The sequence below is a fragment of the Lottia gigantea genome (assembly GCF_000327385.1).
Source record: "Lottia gigantea unplaced genomic scaffold LOTGIsca_114, whole genome shotgun sequence".
NCBI classification, from domain to species: Eukaryota; Metazoa; Mollusca; class Gastropoda; family Lottiidae; genus Lottia; species Lottia gigantea.
Genome location: NW_008707106.1, coordinates 70,153 through 92,601, shown reverse-complemented (window position 1 = coordinate 92,601; position 22,449 = coordinate 70,153). Strand labels below are relative to the sequence as shown.

General features: G+C 33.6%; 1 protein-coding gene across 1 annotated transcript in view; it reads left to right on the top strand.

Annotated features, from left to right (window-relative positions):
* The window catches only part of LOTGIDRAFT_137351 (hypothetical protein), a gene marked incomplete at both ends in the record, with an annotated part of 53,257 nt that overhangs the window by 3,211 nt on the left and 27,597 nt on the right, over window positions 1-22,449 (top strand). Inside the window, one exon of the mRNA XM_009047569.1 lies at window positions 16,353-16,463. Coding sequence (XP_009045817.1) covers window positions 16,353-16,463 — 111 coding nt within the window. The remainder of the gene's footprint in view (window positions 1-16,352; window positions 16,464-22,449) is intronic.

Sequence of the window (22,449 nt, the reverse complement as noted above, 5' to 3'; positions counted from 1 at the left end):
TTTATCATCAGCTTCTATATTACATGTCATTACTTTATCAATGAAGTTTAAAACTTCTTCATCTTTACTTTGCCCATAAATTGAAGCATTTTCTACCTATAATAATGTATGGATAAATGGAGATCCTCTATGTTGGAATTCCACTCTATAGAAGTAATCAACTACTTTTCCAATAGATGAATTTTCTTTTTTAAGTATTTCATTAAATAATAGATTTATTTGGTGGTCAAAATGTCTGGCAAAGGTATGGGATCAGGTGACACCTATCTAAAACTTTTCCAAGAATTCTTAATAGATGTTTCCAATGAGTTCTGCAGCTGAACCTCCCAGTGGCCCGGGGTTAAGAATAGGTCCACTGCCCCCCATTGTGTGTCGTAAGAGGCGACTAAATTGGTGCTCCTCGTTTGCCGTGAGGTGCGACCCGTGTAAGTTTTGAATGGACACCTAGTGGTTGAGGGTAACATACTTCCCAATGCATCACTTTGGGCCAGAGGATTCCTAGACGGGTGGCCACTGTGGCCCACACTAGTCAAGCGGCTTGTCGTGTTGAGCCTATGAGTCGGTGGTCAGATCAGATTCAACTTTTTCTTGTAATAGTATCTTTTTTCTTCCAAATCATTTCATTGACTCAGAAGCAGCGGGCTTGGGTCAATTGGGTAAAGAAATAAAAATAAAAGTTCAGAATTTATTTGCTCCACCCAGAACTTTTATTGACTTGCCAGTGAACCAAAATCTACAAAAAAAATTACGCAATGGGTCTTTGTTGGTTGAATGCTCACGCAAAATTCATTCTGAGCTGTTATTTAGATCATCTACATTGGCTAATATCCCTATCAAAGTTTAACCTCATTCCTCTCTGAACTCTTCCAAAGGGGTCATTCGACACCTAGATCTCAACGGATGTTCTCCTGAGGAAATGAAGGAGGAATTACAGGATATTGGAGTCACGAACGTTGATAGAATATCCATCCGTCGTGACGGCCAATTAATTCCTACCAACACCTTTATTCTTTTATTCAACCGACCTGATTTACCATCTGAAATCAAAGTAGGCTATCTGAACATTAAAATTTCACCATATATACCAAATCCTCTCAGATGTTATAACTGTCAACGCTTCGGGCATGGAACTCGAACTTGTAACAGTTCGATTCGGTGTGTGCGTTGTGGTCAGTCTGGGTGTGACATCAAGGATTGCACCGAAGCTCCTTGTTGTTGCAATTGCAATGGAAAGCATGTTGCCTTTTCCAAAGACTGTCCAAAGTGGCAAACTGAAAAAAAAATTAATAAAGTAAAAATAGAAAATAAGTTATCGTATCCCGAAGCGAGGAAGGTTGTAAAAGATGCAACTCCATCTACTCCTTCCGGACTTTTGCTAATGTCGTTAAGGCTTCTACCAAATCGGTGGAATGCCAAACTGACATCACTTGGTTGACACGGTTACCAGTAGCATCTCCGGCCTTATTACCATCTACTTCTAAGGCAATACCATCTACATCATCCGCTACCCAGGCTTCTCAGACTGAGAAGTCAGTAGCTGATGATAGTTGTTTAAGTCTACCAACTAAAGACATTCAGCCAAAAGGGACTGGCATAGCGAAAGTCTTTCTAAAAATGACAAGTCTGGCAAAAAGAAATGGATCCTCCTCCAAAAAGGGAGGAAGAGATCTTTTGAAGTCTGCCATATCTGATAATATAGATATGGAGGCTTCCGAGGTTGATGCGGAAGTTCTCAACCACCCTTACCGCAAACCTCGTAGCCCAGTCTAACCACCCTGACAATGCATCAAAAAAATAATATAATACAATGTAATTGTAGAGGTTTAAGTCATAATCTTAATGAAGTTCAGCTATTAATGCAACAATACAATCCGTTGGCTATTTGTCTCCATGAGACTTTCCTAAAGCCAACGGATTTGCGTTTAGTGCCATTTAAACATTTTGTTTCCTACCATCATTATGGCACTGGTGATGTTAAAGTCTCGGGTGGTGTTTCTATTATTGTCAATAGGAATGTTGCCCAGTCCGAAATCACACTCAATTCTCCTCTGCAGGTAATAGCCGTGCGAGTTACACTCCACGTGCCTATTACCATTTGTTCCATTTACTTACCACCTAGCTTATCATTAAACCCGAGAGAATTGGATGACCTTGTTGCCTAGCTTCCTTCTCCTTACATTTTGTTAGGAGATTTCAATGGTCACCATTCTTTCTGGGGTAGCTCCGATAATAATACCAGATGAAAATTAATAGCTGACTTCATTTAAGCTGACTTCATCTTTAATGACGAATCGCCTACGCATTTCTGCTCAATAAACAAAACCTTTTCTCATCTAGATCTGACAATTAGCTCTCCATCTTTGTTCCAAGATTTTTCTTGGAGTGTCCACGACGATCTCTGCCACAGTGATCATTATCCTGTAATTCTACGGAATAATGGTCATTCACCTGTAGACAGGCCACAAAGATGGAAACTCTCCAAAGCTAATTGGCCTCTCTTTGCATTTCTTCTTTTGCTCAAGATGATCTAGATGAGGCAGAAGACCCGATGGAATTATTTACCACCATCTTACAAGATGTATCGGGTCAGGCGATTCATAAAACCTCGGCAACTCCAAAACGATTCAATAAACCATGGTTTAATGAAGACTGTAAGACAGCACTGAAAGAACGTAATCGTGCTCTACGACTCCTTGAACGTTCTCCTACTGATAACAATATGGCATCTTTCCGCATTGCACGGGCGAAAGCCAGAAGGACTATCTGCCAAGCAAAGAGGTCGTCATGGCAGGAGTACGTTTCAAGGATTAACAGTCATACATCTTCTAAATCAGTCTGGGATAGGATTCCTAGGATCAAGGGTAAAGCGGATACAATATCTGTGAACCATCTAGAAATAGATGGTTCAACTCTCACCACTCTTCCAGATATTGCTAATTCCTTGGGCCACACCTTTTCGTATAATTCTTCCTCTAACTTTTCCTTGGATCCATTACCAGACACTAAAGCATCTCCCTTACCCAACATAAAAAAAACTTTTATGTATATTCAACCAGATTTGGGACGACGGTGTATTTCCTCCATCTTGGAGGATCGTTACCATTGTACCCATTCCTAAACCTGATAAAGATTCTACGAATCCTACTAATTACCGCCCTATTGCATTAACCAGCTGCATTTGTAAAACCATGGAACGAATGATCAATCGAAGGCTCGTTTGGCACCTTGAGTCAAACAATCTTCTTACCAACCTCCAATGTGGATTTCAGTCCCAGAGGAGCACTCTTGATCATCTCGTTAGATTTGAATCGTTTGTCAGGGATGCCTTCATCCAAAATAAACATCTTGTAGCCATATTCTTTTATTTGGAGAAGGCTTATGACACCAATTGGCATTCTTCGTGATCTCTTTGACTTCAGTCTCAGAGGAAGATTGCCATTATTCATCTCCAATTTCCTACATGATAGGACGTTTAAGGTTCGACTTGGCTCCATTTTTTCAGATCCTCAGGATAACGGAGTTCCACAGGGTAGCATATTATTCGTTACCCTGTTCTCTATTAAAATTAATTCCATCACGTCGTGCCTTAGACGGGGGGTTGATGGCTCTCTGTAAGTTGATGACTTTCAGATGTGTTATGGCTCTACAAACATGCAGACGATTGAGCGTCAGTTGCAGCTTTGCTTAAACAACTTACAGCAATGGGCAACTGACAATGGATTTAGGTTTTCGAAATCCAAGACCGTCTGCATGCATTTCTGTAGAAGAAGAGGATTGCACCTAGATCCAGAACTAAAGCTGGATGGTGCTGTCATTCCTGTTGTGCGGGGATTTAAATTTTTGGGACTCACTTTTGACAGCAAGCTTTCTTTTCGTCCCCATATTAAAATCCTCAAGAACAAATGTCTGAAAGCTCTCAACATACTGAGAGTCTTATCCAATACTGACTGGGGAGCCAACCGAAAGGTCCTCCTCCGATTGTATCGAGCTTTGGTTCGTTCCAAGCTCGACAATGGGTGTTAGGTGTATGGATCAGCTCGTCCATCCTGTATCAAAGAGCTTGATACCATACACCATCAAGGACTTAGAATCAGTTTAAGTGCGTTTCGCACTACTCCAGTTGAAAGTCTGTACGTCGAGGCTAATGAGCCCTCATTGTACGACAGACGTGACAGGCTTTCATTGCAGTATGCTATCAAGATAGCATCATTGCCATAACATCCTACTTACTGCCTTGTATTTAGACCTTACTTTGAACACCTTCTTTTGGAGTCCGCATTCAACCCCTTATGTCAACGGCTGGTATAAGCCATGACAGTTTTGCGGACTTTGCCATGACCACTATTCCACCTTTGTCAATTGCTCCACTCCAAATAGACTTTAGTCTATTGAGCAACAAGAAGTCACAAACAAGTCTTCAAGTCTAAATTTCTTGAACTAAGGTCTAAAAATGGGGATTTTGCTCATTTCTATACAGATGGGTCTATGGATGGTGAAAAGGTAGGAGCCACTAAAGTTACACCATCCGAAGTTCTATCTGTAACTCTTCCACCAGCAGCCTCAATATTTACTGCAGAACTCATTGCCATTTTACAGGCACTTGAGTTTTTTCAGTCCTCTACATCATTAAAAAAATGTATTATATTTTCTGATTCTTTGTCCTCATTACAAGCTATTAATAACATCCAGGCTGTACACCCAATAATCGGGGATATATACAAGCTCTCTTGGTCGAAAAAGGACATTGTCCTTTGTTGGCTCCCCAGTCACATGGATATACGGGGGAATGACATGGCAGATGCGGCAGATGCGGCAGCTAAGGCTGCTTTGTCACTGCCTGTTTCCCCCTTTTCTTTGCCTTTTTTAAAACAAGCAGGTCTTTATTTTAAATTTCAAATAGATTAGTCATTATTTGTTTTAAATATTTTGTTTGTTTTTCATACCACCATGAGGTGTATTACCTGTGATATTGTTTTTAGTGTTTTTTGTAGTCATTAAATGACTTTTTCTGTGATATGGTTTTTTTGTTGTCACTATGTGACCTTTCAGTGATATTGATAGGTGTTTTATTGTTTTAGTTTTTTTATTATTTTAACGTATTCTGGAGCCCGTTTGGTGCTGATGCTCCTTAATGCATTTCATTTCATTTCTGCAGCTGAAAAGCTGCAAAGAAACGTTGCTGGACCCAACTGTCGTATCTTAGCAAAAAGATCACTTTTAGCTTTCTTAAAACAAGGAGGTGAAACTCTTAGAGTTTTTAGGATCGTCTATCCTTCATCAAAATTAATCAATTTATTAATTACAGTAGGGTTTCTTATATCTTCAATTTCTTGCCTTGTGTTTTATTTTTTTCTTACAGCAATTTGAGCATTACCAATCATTATTTTCATTTGTAGTTTCTTTACTTTGAAAAATATATTCTCAGGAATATTAGCAACTCTCCTATCATTCCATCTTAATTTAGATTTACATAACTCACTATAATGAACTTTAGTTTTTTGTTCAGTTTTTCCTTGCATTTCCATAAAATATATTTGGAAATGCTAATTCCTCAGAATTTTTATCCATATACTCATGGGAAACTTTCCTTCACCAGGATATATGAATGAATTTTTTTTTTCATTATTTTCAATAAATTTTCAAGAGCAGTAAAAAGGGTATCTTTTGTGCTTCCCACATTTTCATTTTCATCTTCACTTCTATCATCATTAGATTTTTCATTATTTTTTTCAATTATTGATTCTTCATTTTCACTATCTTCATTTTCAGAGGAAATAAATCCAGTGGTTTCATTAAATTCAATTTCATAAATTGTATCCTTGGTGACAATAAACACCATTCCAAGGAATAAAATTCTAAATTTTAAGATTTTGCAGGAAATTCCATTCCATTTAGAGAGCATGGTGGTATTTTATTTTTTTTTAATATATTTTTTCGTTCCACAAATACATCCATTACCTTCATCTGTAAGACAGATAATAGCAGTATCAGTAATTTCTTTTAAATTAGCAGATTTCTTAACACTATGTTTATACCATAGTTGATTACAACATTAACAAGAAATGGTTGGTCCATCTTTAATCTTTTTATACGCCCACATCTCTCTATGTGGACGTATATTGTCGGCACCCCTGTCCGTCTGATTTCAACCAAGCCTGTACGATTGTTTTCTCAAAACTGAAAGAGCGTGGGTACTCTAAGCGATTTTTAAAAAAAAATTCCACCTTAGCACAGATAGCAGCTTAAAAGAGACTTTTTTGCTGGGTACTCTGACAACAATAACAACTGATTTTCAATGACCACGCCCACAGCCAGCCCTTTTCTGATTTTAGTACACTGTTTTGATTGACAGCTGTTGTTGTACTGTTTTAAGTTTATGGCCCCAGTTAACACCTGAAATTAGTGACTTGTTGACCTGTTAACCCTTTGTAAAATAATTATCTTGTCTAAATAAAATGGATTTTATTTTTTGTTATCGAAAATCAAAATCGGCTTTAGAAGGCGCATTATGGCATCGATTTTCTTCGGGTTTTCATTTTTACAATCTACCTGTAATTTCTGACCTGATAGCACTTGAAAAATTACGAAATTCGAAAATTCGTAGCTCACTTTTTTCGATCAAATTTTTTTGCTTTTGCATCGATTGATCTGAAATTTTAAATGCAAAGAGACTTCACTAATGTTAATAATATGATACAGTCAAATTTTGTACGTCATTTCCGATTTTAAACAGGAAAGCGACTGAACTTCAAATCTACTTCCGGTTAAATAACTTCCGGTGTAATTTATGTAGGTCAACATAATTTAGCTGATCTTTTAGCTGACGTGTATAATTTTGATGTGTATGAAAACTACAATCGATTGCCAACAAAAACTAGGAAGCCGATTTTTGAATTTCGCTTTTTATTTTTTGCAACTTCCAGTTGAAGTTTTTGCAACTTCTATCTGATGACCTTGACCTTTATAAGGTTAAAGGTCATTGACCTTGGCTATCAGTTGATACTTTGACATTTGACCACTGACTAGTACTTCCGGTTTTATAGCGTTCAGAAAACAGCCAAATTCGCAACTTTGGACTGCTCTAGCATGTGACCTAAATAACCTAAAGGGTCAATTTTTTTCGGATTCTTAATGTGCTTCCCATGCTCTGTCCAGTGATATATAACAATCGTATTTTTAAAGCAAAATTGAAATTCTTGATGTTTTCAAATTTGAGTTGTTTTTTTACCATATTTATGTCTCTTTGAGCTTGGTGTATGTATATCTTATGACCTACTTGATGTAGAACCTTGAAATTTGGAACACAACTAGACATGTTGAATACAAATTCACTTATGACAAAAAAGTTGAGGTGGGCGTGGCACATCCGGGTTGAATTACTAATTGTTTACATTTAAGGGCAGGGGCATATCTCGCATAGGATACATTTGTTCAAAAAGAGACTTTGCACACAATTATCTCATCCTTTTGGCTACTTTGTGTTAACAGCTCAGTTGTTTCAGCTTTATAGTTCCAAAAAAGGAACGGGTTTTAAAATTTCCATATTTTCAATTTTGACCTTTTTTGACTTTTGTTGACCTATATCTTTTGACCTGCATGATGTAAAAGCTTGAGATTTTTAACATAACATAACATTTTGAATATCAATTAACCTATGCAAAAAAAATTGAGGTGGGTGTGGCACATCCAAATTAAATTACTCATTATTGACATTTTTGGCCAGAGGCATAACTCGCAAAGAATACATTTGTTCAAAATGGAACTTTGCTCACAATTACATCATCCTTTGAGCCACTTTGTCTTAGAAGGTCAGTTAGTTCAATTTCATAATTCAAAAAAAGGGAACAGGTTTTGGAAATTCACAATTTTCAATTTTTGACCTTGACCGTAGATGACCTTGACCTTTATTAGGTCAAAGGTCATTGACCTTGGCTATCAGTTGATGCTTTCATATTTGACCTCTGATGTCTACTTCCGGTTATATAGCTGTCCAAAAACAGCCAAATTCGCAAATTTGGAATGCTTTAGCTCCTGACCTAATTAACTTTGAGGGTAAATTTTTGTGGATTCTGAATGTGCTCATCGTGCTCTTTCGAGTGATATATAATGCAAAATTGAAATTTCTGAATTTTTGAAATTTCGGGCGTGGCACATTAGGCTAAAATTACTTATTATTTATATTTTTATCAGGGGTATAATACATTTGTTCAAAACAGGACCTTGCATACAATTACCTCACCCCTTTGGCCAATTTGTGTGAAAAGGTCAGTTGTTACCGCTCGTAGTTAAAAAAAAAAGGAACAGGGTTTAAATTTTGCATATTTTCAACTTTTGACCTTTACGGTTGATGACCTTGACCTTTGTAGGATCGAAGGTCATTGACCTTGGCTAAAGATTAATACCTTCAACTTCCGGTTTTATAATGTTTGTATTATCAAAGTTTGATGACTCATATCTAGTGACGTTGACCTTAAATGACCTTCCCCTTAACATGGTTAAAGGTCATTGACCTTGGAAATGTAATCATACTTTCATATTTTTTGTCTGGCTTCAATTTCCGCTTTCACAACCTTCCAAAAAAGCGAAATTTTCTAAATTTTTTACTGCTTTAGCACGTGACCTTATTGGCTAAGAACGTTGATTTTTTCAGATTCAGATTCAGCAAATTGGCTCAAGAGCAAAGTCCCACTCCGTACCACGAGTGGTTCTAGTTTTAATTTTTTTGATAAATTTTGTTTATGAATAATGTTTTATATATTGTTTTAAAACTGTGAATTTTTACATTATATTCCTGTTTTAAAAATTTCACTAGGTGCGCTAGAACTCAAACAAGAGTTTTAATAAATTTTAAAATGATCTATTTTCAAACCTGAATATTTCAAGAAGTAAATGTCCGAAAACTTACTTTAACATATCATTTAAATGCTTGTGGCGAGCACATTGCAATGACACCATCCCGATTGCTGTGAAAGCACAGGTTCTAGTGATATAATCCTCTGAATATAGGAAATTTAAGAAAATTGTTCATTTTCAAATACCCTTTAAATCAAAAGTAATTTTCCAAAATTACAAATGTTGGTATCAAATGAAAGTGTAGCCAGAGAAGATATTGCTGATGAAAGTTAAAGGTTGCAGAAGGTCAAGGTCAAAAGTTATCGGCCTATATATACAAGGCCTATCATAAAAAGCTTTGAATGAAGGTTGTGCAAAGAAAAATTCGAAATTCCAAAAAAGGGGTTCTAGAGGACTTTGATATTTTTCAAATGTACAATTTAAAACAAATTTGAAAAAAATCAGATTAAAAATGGTGGACGAGTAGTATTTTTCAGATATTTTGCTTTTTTACAAATGGCGGCTGAACGGTTAGGAATTTGCATACACGGCAAATGTACAAAACGAAGATATTGAAGGTGCAAATTCTGTGGAAAAAAATATTAAAGTTTTTGCAAAAAATAATCCGAAAACTCTGATTTTCGTGATTTTCAACATTTTTTGGTAATTTTTTAATGTTTCGGGCAAATTTCGGAAATATTTTTTTGAGAATCTGGATTGATAATTTGTGTTCTACCCACCTACTATTTTCGAAATTCAAATTTCTGAAACCGCAGTCTCCTCAGAAGTTCTTTCAAGATGGCACACACAAAAAATTACGAAAAACAAACACATACTAGAGTCACACGTGGCACAGTGTGGGACTTTGCAAATGAAGCAAATGGAGAAGAACCTGAAAAAATCAACCTTCGACGATAATTAGATCAAGTGCAAGAACAGTCTAGAGTTGAGAAATTTTCATTTTTTAGAAGATTCTAATACCAGAAGTAGACGTCAGACCTCACAAATGAAAGTATCAGCAGATAGCCAAGGTTAATGACCTTTCATCTTGTAAGGGAGAAGGTCTAAAAAGGTCAAGATCAAGAGATATACGTCATCAAAATTTCAAATTGCACACGACTATAAAACCGGAAGTTGACAAAGGACAGCAAATATAAAAGTATAAATAGATAGCCAATACCAATGACGTTTGATCCTACAAATTTCCAAAACCTGTTCCCTTTTTTTGAACTATGAAGCGGAAAAAACCGAATTTCTAAGACAAAGTGGCTCAAAATATGAGGTAATTGTATGCAAAGTTCCATTTTGAACAAATGTATACTTTGCGAGTTATGCCCCTGGCAAAAAATGTCAATAATGAGTAATTTAACCCGGATGTGCCACGCCCACTTCAATTTATTTTGCATAGTTTAATTGATATTCAAAATGTTACGTTATGTTTGAAATGTCAAGCTCCTACACAACAAAAGTCAACAAAGGTCAAAATCGAAAAATTTTTGGAACTATAAAGCTGAAACAACTGAGCTGTTAACACAAACTGGCCAAAAGGATGAGGTAATTGTGTGCAAAGGCCCTATCCTATGCGAGTTATGCCCCTGCCTCTAAATGTAAACAATTAGTAATTCAACCCGGATGTGCCAAGCCCACATAAATTTTTTGTCATAGGTGAATTCATATTCAAACTGTCTAGTTGTATTCCAAATATCAAGGTTCTACTTCAAATAGATCATAAGATATACATACGCCAAGCTCTAAATGACACAAATATCGTAAAAAAAACTCAAATTTGGAAAAATCACGAATTTCAATTTTGCTTTAAAAAAACGATTGTTATATATCTATGTAAAGTGCATGAGAAGCACATTAGGAAACCGAAAAAATTAACCCTCTAGGTTAATTAGGTCACATGCTAGAGCAGTCCAAAGTTGCGAATTTGGCTTTTTAAGGATAGCTATAAAACCGGAAGTACAAGTCGGAGGTCAAAGGTCAAAGTATCAATTGATAACCAAGGTCAATGACCTTTGACCCTATGAAGGTCAATATCATCAAAGGTCAAGGTCACATGGTGTGGGTGTTTCAAGTTGGAAAAAAATTTAACCGGAAGATGCAAAAAAGTAAAACCGAAATTCAAAATTCGGCTCCCAATGTTTTTTGCTCAATCGATTGTGGAATACATTCACATCAAATTTGAGCATATCTACCTTTACCCTGAGGCCCCATTTTGAGTTTTACAAAAGTGTGTTTTTTCAATATGGCGGCCAAAGTATCACTTCCGGTCTGAATTTTATTTTAAAATCAAATTTTATTTGCCAAAGATCAGCTAAATTTTGTTCACCTTCATAAATTACATCGGAAGTTATTCAACTGGAAGTAGATTTGAAGTTCAGTCGCTTTCCTGTTTAAAATCGGAAATGACGTACAAAATTTGACTGTATCATATTAATAACATTAGTGAAGTCTCTATGTATTTAAAATTTTAGATCAATCGATGCAAAAGCAAAAAAGTTGCAAAAAAATCGAAAAATTTTATCGAAAAAAGTGAGCTACGAATTTTCGAATTTCGTAATTTTCCAAGTGCTATCAGGTCAGAAATTACAGGTAGATTGTAAAAATGAAAACCCGAAGAAAATCGATGCAAAAATACGCCTTCTAGAGCCGATTTTCGACTTTTTACACATGCTGAACTGTGGAATTTCCGGTTTTGCAAAAATGTTCCAATTTATATTTATGCACATCGTCGCCTATATAGCAGGTCTATGAAATTTGAAACGTTGCTGCAACTACTGCAGTCTAAGCACAGGAAGGTGTGGACGAAAAAAAAAAAAAAAAATAGAACCATTATAACGGTATCGAAGCAGTGTGCATCCAACCTGATATATCGATAACACGTTGCATTTTAAAGTCAAAATGAGATATCTTACCGGAAAGAAAAGCATGTAAACATTCAATAGTAAAAAAAATCGTTTAAATCGTTTAACGTTCGGTAGTGAAAAGACGCATGGATTTGATACCATTCGGTACTAAAAGGTGTCAACATTCGGTAGTAAAAAGTCAAATTTTCAAATAGTTGTAAAGTTAAAAGTTCAATTCGCACAACAAAAATGAAAATATTTTTGGAAAGGTACAATAATTTGTGTTTCGGCCAAGAGGTCAACAGAGGTCAAATAAAAGAGAATATAAGCCTTAAAAGTGTTGAAAATTGCATGAGATATTCGTAGTTAAAAGTTTTTTTTAAGGCAACGGTGACTGTTGGTGGATTATAGAAACCGTTAAAATTACGCAAACTTACTATAGAAGTCAATACAAAATTTTCAAATTCAATTTTAATCAAAATACCAAGTGTTATATATCATTTGAAAGAATAGATTGCGTGTAATAAGGACAAAAGATAAATTTTCGTTTATGTAAATTAGGTCACGTGATAGACCTTTTTTTAAGTTAAAAATCGCGATTTTCAATTGGCTGTAGAACCGGAAGTTAACGGAGCACGACAAAAGTGAAAATATTATCGGATATATCTCGTAATGGGCAACATCCTTTGTTCAGGTCAAAAGGTCAACAAAGGTTAAATAAAAGTAATATGAGCCTATGAAGTTTCGAAAATTGCTGTTTTCGGACGTCTGTAAAACATATATTGGACATCAAAGATCAAAGTTCAAAAATGAAAATTTTTAAAATTCTTAAACCTGTTCCCCTTTTTAAAGTAAAGAACGCAAACAACTGTAATCTTATCACAAATTGTCCTAAGCTGTGATCTACTTTCATGCAAAATTTCTAGGATGACAATTGCAAACTTTGCGAGTTATGACAATTGCAAATATTTCAGGTAAAGGTAAATGCCCACCGGATGTGCCACGCCCACTTCAAAAATTTTAATTTGTCTGTGATGATGCCTACATTGTTAAATAATGTTCAAAATTTCAAGTCTTTACAATCATTAGATCATGAGATATTCGTAGTTAAACTTTTTTTTAGGGCAACGGTGACTGTCGGTTAATTATAGACACCCCGATTTTAGGCACAGTTACTATAGAAGTCAGTACAAAATTTTTAAAACGCGCAATTTTGATCAAAATATCAAGTGTGATATATCGTCAAAAAGGAGAGATCATGCACTCAAAGAATATATAAGAATTTTTGTTGTATGTTAATTAGGTCACGTGACAGAGTTCTTCAAAGTTAAAAATCGCGATTTTCCAATGGCTGTAGAACCGGAAGTTAACGATGCACAACAAAAGTGGGGATATAATCGGATAGATCTCGTAAGAGGCAACAACTTTTGTTCAGGTCACAAGGTCACCAAAGGTCAAAGTCACTAGATATGAGCCTTAATAGTTTTGACAATTACTGAAAACATAAAACCGGAAATAAAAAAAATACAAAGCCAAAATTCAAAAATCGGCTTCCAATGTTTTGTTAGCAATCGATTGTAGTTTACATAAACATCAAATTTACGCACATCCAATTTTACCCCGAGGCCCCATTTTGAGTTTTATAAAAATGAGTCATATCAAGATGGCGTCTTACACAATACTTCCGGGTCAAATTTTTTGATTCTAAAATTGTTATAGGGACAATTTTAACTAATTTCAAAAAGAATTTTTCAAATACCTACAAAATTCCGGAAGTTGAAATTTCAAGTTTAGAGGCGAATGACGTCAAAACCGGAAGTGATATCGAAATTTTGAAAATAGATTTTTGTCAGGAATTAAAATGCTTATCTACTATTAAATTGTTAGACCGATTGAAATAAAATTGTGGAAGTTTAAAAAATGCTTTGAATAAAATCTCAAAAAGTCAGCGACAAAAGTCAAAATTTGAAATTTCTTAAATTGCTATCTTTTAGACATTAGTTCAAAGTAATGAACAAAACAAAAATTATGTTCAAAATAGATTCAGAATAATAGCAGGTATTGGAAAGACGTAATGAACGGTTAAAGTCCTACGTCATTTCCGGTTTGGCGAAGATGCGTCATTTTACATTTAAACAATAGCGACACGCTAAGTATAAGAGAAAATGATGTCGGATAATCTATGGTATGAGCAGTTTTGGCTGGGGAGCGTGACCAGAAGTAGACAAAAAAAAAAAAAAAAAATAGTCATTTCGAAAACAAAGCAGTGGGTTCGAACGAACTGCAAAAAAAATTCGTTAACAAACAATTTCAAACCATTCATACGATCAAAAGTGGTTGCCTAGCCTACTTTCCTGATATGTTTTCAGTATATCAAGGGTGGTCACCTATCTGTGTCAAATCATACCAAAAATCTAATTTGTGCAAGATATTGTTGACAAACACAAATTATTTAATATAATTCTGACACCTCTATCGCCAACAAATTTTGATGCTTTTTTACTGAGTCAAGGGCAATAACTCAATTTCCATTGATCGAAAAATTGTCAAATTCAATCTTGACTAAGATCTCATCAATATAAATGATCATACCAAATTTCATTTAAATCAGATGAAAACTGTACCCTCTATTGTGTTCACAAACAAATTTTAAAGCGTTTTTCTTAAGTCAAGGGCAATAACTCAAAAACGTTCATCGAAAGATCATCAAATTCCAACTTATCCAAGATCTCATTAATATAAATGATCACACTAAATTTCATTCAAATCAGATAAAAACTTTTAGTATCAAGGAATATATTGGAGAATATTGCTATATTTTTATTAAATGTGTCAATTTTGTAAACTGTATAGATCAAATGTTAAAACATTAAGATTCTGTCGATCAAAAACAATTAACTCTAATTTCTCACATTGGTAGTGTTTATGATAACTGGATTATTATTAAAAATATGGCAAAATTAACTCATTGTCCTCTCAAAACCAATAGAGGCATAATTCATTTAGTAATATCTAATGTTTTTACAGAAACATGTTTACAGAGAAAATTGAATAATGAAAAGAAATTTATCAACAAAAACAATAATTTTCAAAAAATATATTTCACCTGTTCATATCAACATGTAGTAAACAGTTAAAAAGATTGGGGAAAATCATCAGAACAACCAATGTATTTCGGAAAGATTGATTCAGATATTACAGAATTTAAGGAAACAAATTGGGAATCTCGGTGAGAAGAGTGGGAACCTAGAAGAGATACTATATGTTTAGCAGCATGTTTGATAAAATACAATTAAGTCATGAAATCCATGATAAATCAAACTATTATAAATAATTTAACAGCACCTTCTCTATCTGTTAAAGGTTGGTATTATTTATATTAAGAATAAAAAGTATGTTCTCACGTAGATCCATTCATCAGACACTTTGATAGACGCTATGTAAAAGGTGGTAGAGCTTCGGCAAACATAATGAAATTCGGGCCGAATAAATGAAATGAAATATGTCAAATGTATTTAAAGACACAAGATCTATTGGGTCTTCACAAATTCGTTTCGTAGTCCACTAAATTAATGGCATTTGACGCTAATATCTTCATGCTTCTGCTATTTGGTGGTGAATATCCAAAAGCTGAATAAGGAAGAGCTTTCAAACAATCCGAAAAGAATGAATTCGTAAAGCTTTTTAATGAACAAAAATTTAGAATATATGTTTTTTTTTCAACCAATACCAGCCAAAAACAAAATAAGTTATCCTGTTAAAGAAGACGATCTAACGGTTATATTATAACCCAAACAAAAACTGTTGATGAGATAAGATTTAGAAATGGATTTTGTAAATAAGTTCTCACTTCAGTCGACATACAGGAAATTGAACAGGCTGGTGGAAGGATTATTAAAATATTAGATGGTATAGTCTACGAAGAAAATTTTAAAATCCCTCCTTTTAAAGACTATATTTTGACTTAAAAGGAAAAAAGAACTGAATAAAAACTACAGGGTAATATTGTAGGTAGCAATTGCATGAAATTATTGGGAAATGTTATTTAAGGTAAAACTGTCCAGAAAGATATTAATACAGAATTTCTTTTATGGTCTGAAGCAAATTTTGATTCAAATATAATACGTTATGAACAAGTAAATGATTATTAATACATAGTGGAAAAATAATATTGTTCTAGCTTCTAACAGAGAATTAATGGAAAAGAAAACTTTTAAAGGATATTCAAAAAATAAGTTGACTGTGGACAATTATGTTAAATTAGCGAGACATTAAAAACGAATTCGATAAACCTGGGAGAAAAAGTTTTAAAGATGGTGTTGTAATTCTGAAAGATAAACAAAAGAAAGTATTCAGTGGAATTAATTGGTAGATATGTTGTTTGAAATGGTTTTTCTACTATTCTATACCCAATTGGAACTGTAAACGAAGGAATACTGAAAATAATTTGTTGTTTGTCTTTATGGGTTTGATTTCCAAAGCCCTTCGGAATAAAAATTATATATGGATCGGTATGTATCGAGGCTTAGCAATAATTAGCTTTATAATTTTGATTTTTTTTCTCTAAGTTTTAAAACAAATTTATTTGTTCTATGTTTGTACATAATAACACTAATAACAGTTATAAAACGGTTGTAGGTAGTCAGTTTATGGAAGAAAAATGTGAAGTTCTTGATGAAGAAACATTAGAAAAGATAACTTTGGCCTATAATAATTCCTTAAGATTTGATGCAAGTGAACCATTCATGGCTTATACTATCAGAGATCCAATCGTAAATGGTAAGTAGCATGTTTGTGAGTGGGCAATAAAGATTCAATGTTTGCATTAATAGTGCGACAGACGACCAATGTTAATGCAGCATAACTATCAACCATTCTTAGAGGTTGTTTTTTTTAATTGTCTGAACACTAAGGGATGGTGATTGCAAATGGTGGGCAGACTCCATTGAATTATTCGGAAATATACAGTTTTGCACCACCCGCCTTTTTGATAATCCATCGATGTGAAACTTGACAGAAGGTTCTAAACCCGTATAATATTCATAAAAAATTTCAGAGCATTTTAACACTTCCGTCCATCTTACACAATTTTTAAAGTTTTCCAGGTGGGATTTTTTAGGGAATGGCGAATTTGAAGGGGACATCAATCATTGGTGTAGTTGTACTCACTTGCCGAATCATTTATTCGCATGCTATCTCAATATGAATATTCTGTTGTAAAAAAAACTATATAATATCTGTTTGAAAATTGACACTATATGACAAAAAACAATTTAGTGTCTGGTTATCCAAATATTTTCCCGCAATAATTTGTTTGAAGTAAACTCTCTACCAATCAAAATTAATGACGAGAATGGGATTGTGAGAGCAACGGCTAGATGATCATTATCATGTAACATTGCTTAAGGAACATGAATTCTCAACAGATTTGAAAGAAAGTTAGTGGCATTACCCAAGAAATTATTTATATGGGTTATTGCCATTGTTCTTAGAAACATATTTGGTTTAGTCCAATCTTTAGCTTGTAAACACCTGATTTAGCCAAAACTTGGTGGAATTGTTTATTATCACCTGAGGATGAACCCAATTAAAAATAAAAAAAAAGAGAAAAAGCTCTTGTAGTATGAATTAAAAAAATAAGAATAAAAATACTTAATTTACTGATAACTCAATTAAGTAGTGTATGAGCTTATATATTCCATTTCATTTCATGGGGAAAATGCGACCAATATATAAGCTCCCAAAAAAGACCTAAACTCCCTACATTTCATAAATTCTTACACCTAAACATCCTACATTTCAAATCACTCATTTTAACCGGAGCGAAAGCCATCGGCTCAATCGCGGAAGCAGGAAAGAGTATAAGCGACACAGTGAAAGGAAAGGAAAAGGTTTTCAAGTTATAGGATAAAAATGATAGTCGCTCACGCTCCAAAAACTTATTTCGGTTCAGGAGATATACAAAAATCATTGGGTTCTCTTCCTGGATTTCCATGGGCGAAATACCCCGGAGAAAAACATCTTCCCGGTCATAATTACACTGGTCCAGGTACTAGGTTAGATCTGCGATTAGACGAAAAGGATAAACCCAAACCAGGGGAAGAACCAGTCAGTAGAGTTGACGCCGCTGCGCTTAAACACGACATGCTATACAGAAACAAAGACATAAACTTCAGACACGAAGCAGACAGACAAATGATAATCGAACTTGAAAATATTCCAAATCCAACTTTCAAAGAGAGAATGCAAAGAGCATTAATCATAAAACTGTTAAAAGCAAAGATGAAATTGGGCATGGGATTAGCTCATGAAATTCATAAAGAATTTAGAAAAACTAAAAAGCTTTTAAAAGTCAAAGTGTTTGAAAAAGATGAAATATGGTCAGCCGATTTAATTCATATGCCAGTCGAAAGAGGATTTAAATATTGCTTAACAGTTATAGATTTGTATACGAGATATGTATGGGTTATTCCTTTGAAAAACAAAACAGTCAAACACGTATTTGAAACGATTATGAAACAATCTAACCGACAGAAAAACTGTGGGTAGATAAAGGAAGTGAATTTTATAACAAAAATATGAAATCTCTGGGATTTGAAATTTGCAGTACGCATAATGAAGGTAAAGCTGTAGTTATTGAGCGATATAACAGGACTCTAAAAAGTAAATTATTCAAAAAATTCACGGAATTGAAATCTCAAAAATGGCTTAAAATATTAACAGAGGTTGTAGATGAATACAATAACAAAATTCATTCATCTATAGGTGTCACACCAACACACGCCTCAAGTAATCCAAATATTATAAAGTCAGTTAACGCACAACATAACTACGAAAATGAAATAAAGAATTTAAATATCAAACCCAACTTAAAAGTCGGAGATCGAGTTCGTATTTTCAAATATAAAAGCAAATTTGAAAAAGGTTACGTTGGATACTAGACAAACGAAATATTCATCGTTGATAAAGTAAACACCACATCACCTCCATCATATGAATTAATCGATCAAGACAAAGAACAAATCATAGGTAGGTTTTATCAAAACGAACTTCAAAAAACCGACTTTTAAAAATGAATGAATTTCTCGAAAACAAAGATTAAGAAATTTAGATGTAGACAAGCATTTAAGCTTTCTTAAATTTAAATTTTTTTAATTTAAATGCAAATTTATGTTCAAAATATTATTGAATGTGTTTTATCAGAATATAATACAATTTTTTTCAAACTCAAGCTACGTATATATTTCAACAATACTTACCGCATACTCCTCAAAAAACCGACTTTTAAAAATGAATGAATGTCTCGATAAATATGGAAACGATACAACCACAAACTTTCAACTTATGAGATGGGTGAATGAGTTAAATATATCACTGTTTTATTATTGTATGAGAGATGAAATAAATGATCTGAAATATAAGAAAGGTAAATTTTATGCGATAACAAATATACATACTTCCGATCAAAAAGGAGTTCATCATTCTGCTTTGTACAAAGTCTCTTCAAATGACTTATATTTCTTCGATTCTTATGGATTAGAACCCACTGAAGAGATAATGCAATTGACTAATAAACCAATCAAATGTTCAACATTTCAAATTCAATTACCGGGACAAAAGTTTTGTGGTCAGCTTTCACTTTGGGTTTTATATCAGTTGAGTTTAGGAAAACAGTTCAAAGAAATTGTAATAAATTTAACTCAATAAAAATGGCGATCAAGTTTGGATTAGGTTCTTTATCTTTAGAAACTAAAAAACCTAACACTACAGTGTGGATGAATAAAGCGAAACCTTACTTTGTGGATCAAATCGGAGACACTCTTCAAGGTGATTTAGATATGAACAATTTCAAAGTAACTAATTTTAAGTCTCCGGAAAACGATAATGACGCTGTTCACAAGGAATATTTACGGGAACAAATAAATTCAATTGAAGTAAATAAAACCATTTAGAAGATAAAATAAGTAATGTGAAAAGATTCTTCAAACGTCAACTAAATAATAAAATTTTTATTAATGATACTAAACTACAACAAGAGGTAAAAGGTTTAATAAGTTTTATTCAAAAAGAATTGGTCAACGTAGCGAATAAAACTGAGTTACAAAATTTAATTTCATTAATACCTAAATTAGAGGATAAGATTGCAAAACAAAAATTAGACATTCAACAATTAATAGATAACATTCCAGATGAAAATGAAGATAAGTTTCAACAGGAATTAAATGCTCTGAGAAACTAAACTTAACAGTGAATTACAAAAAGAACTAACAAATATTAAAAAACAAATACAAAACATAGATGATAGCGAAATCAAAACCTATATTCAACAACAAATACAACATATAGATGATAGCGAAATCAAAACCTATATTCAACAACAAATACAAAACATTGATGATAGTGTTATTCAGCAACAGATAACCACTATTAATAACCTAGTTTTGAAACCGGACAAAAATATAGTCGCTTTAGAAAAAGATAGCTTGAGTTGCTAGGTAACATACGCCCACTGGCAGCTGTCAGAAATAATAAAACAGTCTTTAGTGACAAAAGTACGAATTTTCTCATATTGAAGAAATTATTTATGCTGAATAATTCAACAAAATTTTTTAAAATCAATATCAATAACCCAAATACAACAAACAATTAAATCACACAGCTCTAATCAAGGGCAAAAACAACTTTTGATGCGTGTTTACAAAGTCAAGGGCAATATCTCAAAAAATGTTCATCAAAAATATCTCTTGTTAGAACTTGTCCGAGATCTTATCAATTCCAATGATCACACCAATTTTCATCAGAATCGGTTGAAAACTGTAGCTTCTATTGTGCTCACAAACAAATTGTGACGCGTTTTTCGTAAGTTATTGGAATTAACTCAAAAACATTTCATCGAAAATGCGTCAAGTTAGAACTTGTCCGAGATCTTATCAATGTCAATGATCACACCAAGTTTCATCAGAATCGGTTGAAAACTGTAGCTTCTATTGTGCTCACGAACAAATTTTGACGCGTTTTTACAAAGTCAAGGGCAATAACTCGAAAACCGTTCATCAAAAATGCATCAAGTTAGAACTTGTCTGAGATCTTATCAATTCCAATGATCACAACAAGTTTCATCAGAATCGGTTGAAAACTGTAGCGTCAATCCTGCTCACAAACTATTTTTAACAAATTTCGACGCATTTTAACAAAGTCAAGGGCAATAACTCAAAAACCATTCATCGAAAATGCGTCAAGTTATAACTTGTCCGAGATCTTATCAATTCCAATGATCACACCAAGTTTCATCAGAATCGGTTGAAAACTGTAGCTTCAATCCTGCTCACGAACTATTTTTAACAAATATTGATGCGTTTTTACAAAGACAAGGGCAATAACTTAAAAACCGTTCATCGAAAATGCGGCAAGTTAGAACGTGTCCGAGATCTTATCAATTCCAAAGATCACACCAAGTTTCATCAGAATCGGATGAAAACTGTAGCTTCAATCCTGCTCACGAACAATTTTTAACAAATTTCAAGGCGTTCTAAGTCAAGGGCAATATCTCAAAAACCGTTCATCGAAAATATGTCAAATTCGAATTTGACCGAGATCTGATCAATCTAAAGCATCACACCAAGTTTTATCAAAATCAGATAAAAACTGTAATCTCTATAGTGCTCACAAGAAATGTTGACGGACGGACCGACGTCAATATACGACCACATATTCATGTGGGCGTATAAAAAGTATCTCAAGAAAGAATCATATTATTTCAATCTTCCATTTGGAAATTTGGGACGTGACGATGGTTCTATTGCTAATAATTTTGATCTAAAAGAGTGTGAATATGAAAAATATGGATTTAAAGTAAATATAGGAGTATTTTCTTCTTCTTTCCCACCCCCTATAATATATTTAAAGTGATTATCCATCAGATTTTACTTTTAAAGGAAACCTTGTAATTGAAATTAATTTTCCCATCCAGGTAAAAGTTGATTCATTATTCTTCAAACAAGTCTCACTTTCTTCTAATAAAAAATTTAACTCTCAAAAAGTTCTTCAGTTTATCAATGATAGAAACACTGTAGAAATTATACTAAATGAAAATAACGAAAACAACAAGGTTAATCACTTATATGAAATTAAAACGAGTGGAAAATATATAGAAAGGTTTAGAATGTTAATCATACCAGATAATAAAGAAGATGAACTTTCATTGAGTGATTTTGATATGATATTGGAAATGGGACTTCACCATCAATGAATACCATTAGAAATCCAGAACTAAAAAAAGTAAGAAACAATTTTCAGTTTTTACGAGCAACAGACTTCGAATATGTTAAACTATATTTTGTTAATAAAATTTTTTTACATGAAGACGAAATTATCTGTCCAACTGATTTATTTACCTCAATCGATATTCATAAAAGTCAACGAGGAAAACAATTTATAATATTTCCATCAATAATTGAACGTAATGATGGTAGAGAAGTTGGAGGTATATATACCTGTAGATGTATGATAAGAATCAATATCGAAAAACCAAAATTTTCAGTTCATCTGAATAAGATTAATGATTCGAAAGAACAAATTTCCTTAATAAGTGTAATAGTTGTTTTTATTAATCCTGAAATAATTATAACAGATAATGAACGTGTTTATGGGCAACCTATTGTTGATCTTAAACACTTTTCATCTTTTGGTTTATCAGAAATTCATTTAATTTAATTACCTAAAAAATGGAACTCGAAAGTAGACAACAATATATGATAGACAAACA